The sequence below is a fragment of the Myotis davidii genome, unplaced genomic scaffold (genome assembly GCF_000327345.1).
Source record: "Myotis davidii unplaced genomic scaffold, ASM32734v1 scaffold31, whole genome shotgun sequence".
Lineage (NCBI taxonomy): Eukaryota > Metazoa > Chordata > Mammalia > Chiroptera > Vespertilionidae > Myotis > Myotis davidii.
In genome coordinates this window covers 794,396-806,976 of record NW_006283639.1, presented here as the reverse complement: position 1 = coordinate 806,976, position 12,581 = coordinate 794,396, and the positions used below count along the sequence as shown (strand labels likewise).

Here is a 12,581-nt window from a genome sequence, read left to right as displayed (position 1 = left end):
AAGCAGTGATTTCAAATATGAGGAAGCAAAAAACCTCAATCAGAAGAGCAAAAAGAAAAAAGAATACAAAAAATATGAATATAGTGTAGGGAGCCTCTGGAACAACTTCAAGTGTGCCAACATTCACATCATGGGTGTGCCAGAAGGGGAAGAGAGAGAACAAGACATTGAAAATCTATCTATCTATCTATCATTTATCTATCTATCATCTATCTATAAAAGCCTACATGACCATTATGACCTGATGACCGGACGACCAGCCTGTAGCTAAAACATGCATTGACCATCAGGGGGCAGATACTCAACACAGGAGCTGCCCCCTGGTGATCAGTGCACTTCCACAGCCAATCTCCCGTGGCTGGCCAACCTTCTACGGTCCCTCCCCCCTGCCTGGCCTGCCTGATTGGCCCTGATCAGGACTGCGAGAGATGGTCTCTATCAGCCCCGATCACCGGCCAGCCCAAGGGACCCCACACGTGCATGAATTCAGGCACCAGGCCTCTAGCTAATGATATGTCTGGATTCTATCAGGTTGTTTTATTCACATATCATATTGATGGAAACACATTTTAAAACATAATGACAGCACTCTGCTCCTTGAAGTTAGCAAAAAATAGATCAAAGAGTAGAAACTGATCGCCTCCCCAAGGATGTCCATAGGGCCATGTTGGAAAGATGTTTTCAGTACACTTTCAAGAAATAAAATGCCATCAGAATTCTTTCTTTTTTCATTATTAACATGTCATGTTGTTATACGTGATTGTCACACCAACACTGCTGACCATTTGGACATCAAACTCTTTACCTTGATACATGCTTCCCATTGATGTGCAACAAATTATCACAAATTTAGCAGCTTAAAATAACACTAATTTATTAGCTTGAAGACACAATGTGGCTGGATTCTCTGCTCAATAACCTTTGCTGTGTATTTCTCTAACTACTTTGAATTTCTGGAGTGCTAGAAAGTTCTGTCTTTGTTTCCATTGTCTTCTTTTAAAACTGAATACATAAATAACCTCATCAAGCCTCATGATTTTAAATTTTAATGATTTTCAAGTACCTATAGAAACATCTACCCAACTGCCTACTGAACAGCTCCCACTTTACTAGTAAATGTCTGACTGTTGTCACACACTTACCACACCCTAACTAAAATCTTAATTTTCACCCACAAATCCTGCTCCTTTCTCAATTTTTTTCATGTCAGTTAATGAGGCTGCAATGCACCTAAGTGCTCAGGCCAAATGCCTAAGGCCAGTATCTCACTGAATCCTTTCTTCTCAAGTTCAATCTACTCTATGTTTAAAATATATCTGTGACTGATGAATTTTTAACATTTACACAACTGACACTTTAATCCAAACAAACATTATTCACCTCTTCACAAATTCTAAGTTCCTCCTAAATAATCTCCTTGCTCTTTTCCCCCTTTTTCACAGTATGCACTGTGGTCTTTTAAAAAGGTAAACCCTGCCACTCCCCTGGTGCTTTGCAGTAACCAATGAAATCATTTTACCCCAAATAATTTATCCTAGAATATAATCATTTAGAGAACAATTGAGATGTTTATGTACTGACACCCAAAGTTATACTTTAAAAGTACCTTATATCATATTTTATCATGACATTGTCTAATGTTACATTTTCTTAGAACACACTAGGATATTAGCTATTGGCAGTCTACTATGTTTAGATAGCATTGGAAAATTACCGTGCAATTGCAAATTTGCTAGATATATTTTATAAAGTGGGTATATTCACACTTTATTTCACTTCAAAAATGTACTATACGTCATGATTTCTGTGTTAAATTCATCTTAGATTTTGTTGGTTGCTCATAAAATTTATCACTTTGCCTTGAAATTGTATTAAAATAATATTTCTTGTTATTTAAGGCGGGCCTTTTCTGAAGGACTACATAACCATTCAAAGTGTTGCAGCATCCTCCATTGTCACACTCTATTTTACAGACCTCGGTCGGCAGGTCAGATGGACTACAGTAAGTATTAGTTTAAAATGCAATGTAAACGCCCCACATTATGGTGTGAAATGTTTGCTGATGTGAAATATTTCTGTCAAATAATTTATAGCGAAACAAAATATTGTACTGAATGGTGTGTTAAATTGTCCGTATTTACCATGAGCAGTGGCTAACGTTCCATACAAGAATTGGAACAATGGAAGAAGGAACAATTGAAAGAAGGAAAATAAATTTCTTTTTATATGTTAGTCTATCCAGTGACTGATGGCCTCATTTCTGCTCCCTCTATGCTTTGTCAGTTTAAATGGTATTTACTCAGCTTTCTTTCTAGGAGCCTGGTGATAAAGAAGATCCTTTTTGACACTGGAAAGAAGGGAGATAAAATATTCAGTAGAAATGGTCTAATAGGGGGCAGGCATTTTGGAAACTAAGAGTAAAGTAGTAAGACCTCTTTGGATGTTGTTTGGGCTCTACTTGGAGGAGAAGCTTTCGAAGTGGTAGTGATTATATCCAAGTCATTAAAAGAATGCAGACTACACTAAAAGACTTGGAGGACTCGGAAACAGAGAAAATACTTGACACCAGTTCACAAGTTTCGTGCTATTTATGAGTAATGGAATATATTCAGTAACAAGAAATACTATGTGATATTTAAAAACAGAGGCAATGAAATGTTTAATCTAATAAATGCTTTTGACACTGATATACAAAGAATAATGCAATCATATTTTTCAGTTAAATAAAACTTATTTATATTGTTTAGACTTCAAAGATTTTTTCTGATTGTATTCTGTTAGATATCTGTGATGTGATTACACTTTTAATAATTTCTATTCAAAACGGCTTTCCTTTTTGCCAGCATTAGCAATCAAGGTTATCATCTATACTGCTTTGAGTTTTCCTTTTATATAACAGCAATCAATTTTTAAATTATTACAAGCAAGATATTTTTTGCATTATCATTTAATTCTCAAAAAGGGAAATTCAAGTTTGTGTTCATTCATTAAAATACTGTTGTCTCATTCTCTATTTTTCTAACAATTTCTCCTTTAACATATATAATCTTCCTGCATATTACATATGTTACATATGCATTCACTTTTTTGTTACTTTAATTTTCAAAGTTTTTTGAGCTTTTGCATATTAGTTTGATGCACTGAAAACTGAGTTTAGAATCTTTATGAAGTGTATTATAATGTTTGTAAGACAATCTATTGACAAAGGCATTGGGTAACCAAAGGTTTTAATACTTAAATGTGATATCCACAGATGTTTGCTAAACGAGATTTTGGACAAGCAGATTTTGATCTGCAAAGGTTAAAATATTCAGAGTCTTTGTCTACATTTATGATGAAAAGGGAAGTCTGTCTACAGAAGTTGTCGACAGAGTAAGTGGCATTAACTGTGAGTTCATTAGAAACCCCAGCTGCACCTTTGGATAAGCACTGAGGAGAAAAAGCGCTAAGGTGGAATTCTATGAAAATGTTACTAGAAAATTATAGCCTATCTGAGAGGAGAGTCATTTCGGTGACAGAGAGAACTCTGGAAATAGACTAGATATTTTTAAATCAATCCTATCATTCACTTAACCTTTACCTCCAAATGAGTCACTCCTATTAAATGCTAAAAATATGCACATTACCCCCACTTTATATCAACTAAATTATAAATAAAAGAAATACTTTATCACACATAACATTCTTGCTTATTTATAAAATATTAACATGCACTCTTAGAATAGAAGCATTATCATAGTGAAGTTTTTTGTTTTGTTTTTGTTTTTTAGAAACAATCTCTTTAATTTAGCAAGGTCAATAACAACACTTAATATTTTTTATCAAGTAAGAGTGTGTTGTCACAGGATTATTGAGAAAATTACACTTATTGAAATACTTAGGAGAACAGGTTAATATTTTAAACTTCACTGTATAAATGCTAATAACTAGACTAGACTAAATATCTTACAGTTTTCATCATTGTACATTCATTCACATTGCTCTGTGCAATTTATCTGTTGCATAGATTTATGTATATACCAGCAATACCAGATACAGAATTTGTCCATGCCCACAGAGGACTCCTACATGTCACCCAATGTATGTTCACACACTCTCTTCCCTACCCTGGAGCAACCACCAATCTGCACCTCTATATTTTTGTCATGTGGTGAAAGCTATATAAACAGAATCAGTTTGTTGAGGTTGATGTTTATTTTTCTAGAAGTATATACCTTCGGGATCCATCTGGTTGTTTTAGGTATCAATACTCAGCTCTTTTTTATTTAATAGTATTCAGTTGTATGGATGGAGCAGAGTTTGTTTAATCATTCAGGCACTGACAGACATTTGGGTGGTTTTCAGTATTTTGCTATTACAAATATAGGTTTTATATTTCAGTGTATATAGGTATTTCTGTAAACATAAGTTTTTATTATCTGGAACACAGTGTTGAGTTTCAAGAGTACTTTTTCTATTCTAGATATAAATTCTTTATCTGACATGTGGTTTATGAATATTTTCTCTCACTTTTTAACTTGTTTTTCATCATGTTAACAAAATTTTGTTGTTACTGTTGTTGTGCAAAATGTTTTCAACTTTAATGCATTCTAATTTATTGATGTTTTTTCTTAAGGATCCTGCCTTCCTTGTCGTATATAAAAATGTTGCCTCGTGCTGAATCTGGCAGTTTTGCTCCTATATTTTCTTCCAGTAGTTTAATAGCTTTATATTTTACATTTTAATCATAGTTTCTTTTTATCATAAAGGATTACCTATTTTTTATTGCCAAAGTTAACATTTTCTTTTAATTTACCTCTTGTGTTTCATAATATATTTTCTGTTTTGTTTTTTCCTTGCCCAATTTTGAATTTATTCTGGTACTTTCTTTTCTTTTAGACTCCTTATTATTTTTGTAGTTATAGTTTTTTTAGTAACTCTAGTGGTTACCCACATCATTACAATATGAATCTTAAAATATTAAATACTAATATAATTTGCTTGATATAAGTTTACTAATGGGAAGAGACTTCATAGATAGTTGAACGACTTTTAACATATGTGAGTTCCTCCTGGCTTATGTCCTATTGTTGTGATATTTTCTAATTTTTTTATATTATTTAAAACAACATTATATGGCCAAATTTTAGTTAGCTTTATCTTTTTATGACATTTCAGTTCTTCTTAATGGTGAGCTTACATGTAGAAAAATTATTCTTCCTGAATAATATCTTTAGTGTTTATTGTACTTCTGCCACTAAGGAATTCTCTCCATGTTAAAATGTGTTAATTTAACTTTTATTCTTAAAAAATATTTTTGTAGAAAATAATCCCATATTGGCAGCAATTTTTGTCTTTAGTCACAAAACTTCATTATTTTGATTTTTGACGTCCATTATTTCTGTTAAAAAGTCTACTATATGTCTCTGAAATTAATGTGTCTGACTTTATAATTTTCTTTTGATTGATTATCAGTAGTTAGACTATGGTGCTCACAGTTATGTTTATGTTTCTATTTATCCTACTTTGGGTTTAGAGTGTAATCCTGAGTCTATGGTTTTGCATATATATTTAACCTAAAAAATAGTTAGGATATTCTCTTTATCTTTTGATTCTTTATTATTCTCTTTGTAATCTCCTTCTGGGGTTCATATTACATTTCAATATACCTTGTTTCATGGTTTTCAAATATCTGCTAAAATTCTCAACTTTGTCTTTTATTTCTTTTTAAAAAATATATTTTTATTGATTTCAGAGAGGAGGGGAGAGGGAGAGAGAGATAGAAATATCAGTGATGACAGAGAATCATTGACAGGCTGTCTCTTGCAGACCCCCTACTGGGAATCGAGCCAGCAACCTGGGCATATGTTCTTGATCAGAATCGAATCTAGGATCCTTCAGTCCATAGGCCAATGCTCTATCCACTGAGCTTAATCGTCTAGGGCTGTCTTTTGTTTCTTTAAACATATAAAAGACAAGTTTCTTTTTCTTAGTATATCTCTGATAATTCCGTTAGGTGAATCTTCAGTTCATCTATTTTGAATTTCTGTTCTTTCTCTTGGTTTTGGTCACAGTACCTACATTACTTGTATAACTGCATATTTCAGCCTTAGTGAAGAAAAATTTGCAAAAAAAAATTAAAGATAGCATGAGGCTGAGAGTAACGTTATCTTCTTTCAAAGGTAATTTATCATCCTACAGATGGACCAATGGCACTATTGGGTCCCGGTCATTTTAACCCAATCAGTGATTCCAGCTGAGCTTCCGTCCCTGTAAAGATAGATCTATTTCAGATTTATCTTCACTCGTATGTATGCCCCTACCCAACATTATGTAGATTATATAAGGCCACCTCTACCGTTAAAAGATAACAAGCAACCGTTTTAAATCATTGCATTCTCAGATACCTTCAAAAGATTTGGTGCACTTATCAGACTGTGTTTAGGCTTCAAGTCCCAGGTCAATCACTACACTAAAGCTCTGTTTAAAGAGTCTTTTAACTTTCTCATTTTTCAATGAGTTAGTAACTTTTTGAAGCCTAAAAAATATTTTGCTCAGTTTTTCTCACTGATCTCATTGGAATGCTTTGTTTGAATAGCCTTGAATAAAAGTCTGCATTATATGTTATTTATATAGTGGTTCAATTAAACACACAAACAAAAACCTTCTTCTAATATCACAGTAGCTTCAATAGTACTCATTGAGTGCAATGTGATATTGCTATTGGGAAATGCTCTCAAAATTTTAGTTTGTAGGTCTATCTTCAGAAGATTAAAGTTGGCATTATTTTATTTTCAACACTTGCAATTCATTTTTTTCTCCACTATAAATTTCAATTTTAGAAAATAAGTAAATCCAGCAGCTAATAATTAAAAAGTTTTTTTTCAAGAGAGAATGAAATACATTAAGTACAGCTTAAACATAGGGATTCTGTTATTGCCTACTTCCTTTTTCAACTTATACACATAGCCATTTGAATGTTCCATAAAAGTTCCAAGAAATCACAATTATCTACTTTTCCCAGTAGAAGTGGTGAATTTAATGTTTAAAGCAAGACATTAGTCTAAGACACATAACTTTCTATAATGGAGAAACGTGGATGTAATTTGATATTGGAAATAAATTGGAATTTACAAGTGAAGATCTTCAGAGAATAAAGCATGTGCATCTGCTTTTTCTGATTATAGAAACTCTACTACATTTTTGAATTATACTAGAGTTTCTAGGCCTTGTAAATTTGTCTGACTGGTGTGGGCTCATAACTGGCATATTTGCTTATTATTTTGGTTCTGTTTTTTCTCCTTTTTTAGAGGAAGAACAATTTCTTTTTCAGAAGGCTATCATTAATATTTGTCTATATAGCCCTTCTTTTTATTTATTCTGAAACCATTTTCTGATTACATTTCATGTTTATTAAAGCATATCTCCTCTCTTTTATTTGCGCCAAATAGAGTTTTTCTTGAAAGATGCATTGTCCAAATGTTAGTTCTGGTCATTTCCAAGTGCTTTATTCTTGAGAACTGTTTTAACCCCATATTTTAGCGTGAACAATACTTTTGATAGAATATCAGGCCTTCTAGAACATATTACTATAAGCTAGCTGTCTCTCTCAATTTATTTTTAGGAGATGATGGAGAGAAGATTGAAGTTTAATTTCCTCTGACCTAAAAAAACTTCACGTTTGTGATGGCATTTTGACTGACCTAATAGAGAGTGGTGTTTGGTCCAGGTTGACTGTTGTTCACAACATTTTTCATATCTGACGTATTAGCAAGAGCATTTGCTCAAAATTGTTTTGATTAGATGGTGTTGAAATAAATATTTTAAACTTTTTCTTGTAATAAACAATCACTTTCCTCATTATTTTAGAGTATTAACTAGACTCTATTTAGTAGACATTCAAAAGTGGTAAATATTTTTCTTCATATCTGAATAATCAGGCATGCTGCTATTATCTTTCAGTAAAAAGGTTGCCTTTATACTGAACTTATTAGATGTTGCATCATTTTACATTTTTTATTTATTGATTTTAGATATAGATAGATATAGGTAGAGAGAAACATCAAGTTGTTGTTTCACTTATTCATGCATTCTTTGCTTGATGCTCACATGTACCCTGACTATGGATTGAACCCACAACCTTGGTGTATCAGGACTATGCTATAACCAACCGAGCTATCTTGCTAGGGCCCTTAAATGTTACATTGTTTTTACCCTGATGTACAAGTCTTCCTTGTCTTCTGAGATGATAAATGTTGTTAAAAGGAATAATTATAACTAGAAACACCAACATATATAAATAGCTATTTATATGTGTATGCATATATACATATAATTACATATATGTATGTGCATATATATAACATATATATCATATAGTATAACCATATAACTATACAAAATATTCACCAACTACTGATAAAAAAATACAAGTTGTACTTAACGTTCACAGTTGCATATTTGAGAAAAACATGCACAAGTTTTCTTTCTTGGAAATTAATAAGAATTGGCAAAGACAAGGTAGGAATGGCAGTCAAATTTATCATGCCATGTGTGTCTCCTTTCTCCTCCCCATGAAGGCATGCAGGTAAATTACTTTCCCTTCTTTGAAAATTCCAGGGAGTAACTTTTACCTGGCTTTAGCATAGAAACCAAACCGAATAATGGACAGTTACTGGGTTAAAAAAACTATCAGAAAGCAGTTAGCTGCATAATTTGTTGCAGTAATATGGTGTGGTTTCTAATAATATTTTCAAATCTTCTGATTGTCTCTCCATAGATGAGATCTTTGTCACCACATATACAGTCGTCCTCAGCTCCAGAATCGGAGAGGAACCCTTTAAATTACCCATTCAGACTCAGAATTAAAGTCTAAAACTTTCAAAAGAGAGAACTGTATTATATAAATTTGAATCAGGGTAGAATCAATTGAGTTCAACATTACATTGTCATAAAAAGACTGAAAAAAAAAGATAAGTCAGGAAGGCACAGTAGCCTATACCATTCAGTGACAGGGACAGTTCCCATAGAAAATGGAGTATGTATGTCTGTGGGAGACATGAAGAAATGTATTTATAGCAGTTTGGTTATTTAAACAAAAACTACCTGCACTATTTATGAAGAAATCATTACATTAGGTTTAATATTTATTTTTATTTTAAATTTACTATGTATATTTGTCCACTTTATTTCTTGGCTATTTCTTCCAAGGGAGAATTCTTGTTATTTGCATCAACTACTCATGCAGTAGGCTAAATCTGTAGATATACCTATGGACAGAGCAAACCTTAATAGCATCTATAAACATTTATTGTTTATTCTAATTACTTTCTCATTTTCCGGTATAATATCTAAACCTTAATAAAATCTATAAAAATGTGTTACATAATCTAAATCACCTTCTTACTTGCAGGTATTTTTGGCTGAATACACAGGACCCCTGTTATTATATCTCCTCTTTTATTTGAGGATCCCATATATATATGACGTGAAAGAGAGCTCTAGAAGGTCCCGCCACCTAGTGGTACAGTAAGTAATACATATGGCACATATAAATTAAAGCCTTGAACAAGGATACAGATATTATGTTAATAAGTGTTGTTTGTACAATCAATTACCATGCATTCAATTTTAGGGAAATATATTTAGGTAACCATGAATAATGTTTACATAACAACTTGCACATTTATAAGCAAGGAATTCAATATAATTTAAAATAGAGGTTTTTAAGTTATTAAGACAATTAGCAAGAGAAATCTGGAAATTTAGAAATATCAAAAAAGCTTAAAATTATAAAGTGGAAAGGTCTTGTATAGAGCATAAAATATAAAATATTTCTCTAAAAATATGGACAACATTGCATAGGAAATACAGGATTACCTAAGTCATAAACAGGGAGGGAGGGAGGATTTTTTACAAGTTTCCTTTAGTAAGTAAAAATCCAAAGTAAAATTTTACTTTGAAATAAGACATACAGGGGAAAAAAGAATATAGGACAGTCATAAAAACAAAAACAAAATAAGCAAAACATACAACTACGGCATTTTGTGGAAATAATTAGCCTCTCTCTCTCTCTCTCTCTCTCTCTCTCTACCAAATTAAAGAAAAATACCTCTCTCTCTCTTTCTCTCTCTCTCTCTTTCTCCATACCAAATTAAAGAGAAATATTGTTCAAGATACTACATTGAGATGTAAAAATGTAGGATTAGCAATTTAACACAAAGAACCTGATTAAATGAAAGCATTCTAAGTGAGTTAAGCAGAGTTTAGGTCTTAGGGATACTCGAAGACAGAGAGTGACTTGGCTGTGAATTTGTCATCTCAAATCAAGCTTTTCCTTGCCCTTAATGTCTGTACTCCAGCCGCACTGACCTCCCTCCTTGTCCTTATGCCTCTCATGTTCCCCTTCACACCAGGCATTTACACATGCCACCCCCATTCCTCTATCTGCATCTCCTCCCTCTTCCTTATCTCTCACTCAAACTTCAAATAGAAGCTCAATATTTCTCACTCAGGGTAGCCATTGAGATTCCTTCCATGACAAATATGCTACTAAAGTGCTTTTCCTTTATACATTTTTACTTTAAAATTATATATTCACGACCATTTGTCTTTCCCTCTATAGAGTTAAAGTTTTCTCATGATATACTTTGGTCAGTATAGAACTGGTTGCTCAGGGGTCTTTGGACAATAACATACGTCTTTCTTTTTGTTAAGTGGAGAGAATAACCAATTCATTTGGAAATATTATGGGGTGAAGAGTTCACAAGAAGAATGCAATTACACTCAGTTTTTAGACCAAAGATATAACATGTACCAGATTTATGGCACAGCATGAAGAAGGGACACCCCCTCACCCCGCCTGGTAGTCTCAAAGCAATTGGATGACTGTTGGTTACTATTCTTAAACACAAACACATCATATTTTATAACCTCTCAATAATAAATGTATTTTTGCAACGTAGTTCAAAATAGCAAATATGTTGACTTTATATGAAATCATTCCAGAGCAGAAACACACAAATACACAAACTACTTCTGAAATTTAAGCGTCTAGTAAAGCTCTATAAAATAATCACAAAGCTCCTAAGGCAAACTAATTTCAGGATGGATGGTATACTTTCTTATGGTTAAAAAGAACAAATTTCAAATGCTATATTCACTTGCCACATACGCTAATGTTAATTCTCCCAAAACGCTTTGAATCAAATCACAGTCAAAGTATTTTTCAGGTAGGTTTAGATTTATATGTGACTCAACAGCCACACAATTCTTAGGAGCCTCTACACACTACGGCTAAGGCCAAATTACTTGCAGGCTCTTTCTTACCATCAGCAGTGAAAGGTGGTCCACAGCTTGGTGTAACGGTTATTCTTCAATTCAATCAGTAGTACTTAAGATAGAGGCTACATACTCAAAATTACCAAGACCCCTTCCACCAGAGGGATTGAGTAAACCAGCTGCACTGTGGCTAAGACCACACCTCCTTACAGCTTCTTGCTGCATCATCAGGAATGGAAAAAGACACCAGAGAACCGTTTCTGCACTCAGCATTCATAGTTTGATTTGCTGCCTTAAATGCAAGAGGACACATTAGATATTTAGATACATTAGCCCTGTTTAGTTCACCCACCTCATTAACTCTGTATTTTCAGATCATCCCTCAGACACACCACCATGTATGTAGAATTTCTCCTTAACTAACCCCATACTAAATTTCATGTACACTCTCCATGTCAATAAACTCTATTGTCCACTATTTGTTACTTTCTCTAAGTCCTCCCCAACTCTGGGAATTCTTCCACTGTGACCCGAAAATTCAAAGTCCATTGTTAGCAAAATCTCTTCTCTCTTCAGCATTTGTCTGATTATTGCTTTCATATTCTTCCTCAAGATTACCTGATACACTGCCTCCCTTGAAGCACTGTAAAGCTGAGACGTACTTTGTGGATAAAATAAACAAACACAAGTTGCATTGGCTCCATAGAAAATGAAATTCAAACTTAATTTATGGCACTTGCTAAAGGACAACCAGACAATGAAAAAGTTACTCTGAATATTATAAAATGTCATATGCATTCTAAGTAGGTTTTGGATATTTTTAAAACTTGTAAATTATCTGCTTCAATTTAGAGTCATTTTGATATGAGCACATTTGCAATTATTATATTCTGGAGCAGGTGTGAATATATAGCCTCTGATGGGTATATAATATATTTCTAGTGTCATCAGAAGTAAATTTATAGAGTGTTTTAACAGTACTTTCATTTTAAATAAGTTTTTGAATTTCTAGAATAAAAGTATTTAAAAAATCACCTGTGTTTTGATTACTGGAAATACTATTTCCTAATATAGAATATCAGAGTGAACTAAAAAAGAAATGCATAAGGAAAGCCATGTTTTTAGAAGGGAATTTAATGTGTTCATGTTTTTGTTTTTGTTTCTAGCTTGGCCTGCTTCTGTCATTGTATACATTATATTCGATATCTTTTGGAAACCTTATTTGTTCACAAAGTTTCTGCAGGGCATACACCTTTGAAAAATTTGATAAAGGTCAGGATTAATATGTTTTACAACTGTAATTATTATTGAGATATTTTATG

General features: G+C 33.0%; 1 protein-coding gene across 1 annotated transcript in view; it reads left to right on the top strand.

Moving 5' to 3' along the window:
• TECRL (trans-2,3-enoyl-CoA reductase-like) overlaps positions 1-12,581 on the top strand; it is a 68,356-nt gene that overhangs the window by 39,185 nt on the left and 16,590 nt on the right. Inside the window, exons 4-6 of the mRNA XM_006753860.1 lie at positions 1,899-2,002; positions 9,392-9,507; positions 12,426-12,531. Of these exons, the coding sequence (XP_006753923.1) occupies positions 1,899-2,002; positions 9,392-9,507; positions 12,426-12,531 (326 nt within the window). The remainder of the gene's footprint in view (positions 1-1,898; positions 2,003-9,391; positions 9,508-12,425; positions 12,532-12,581) is intronic.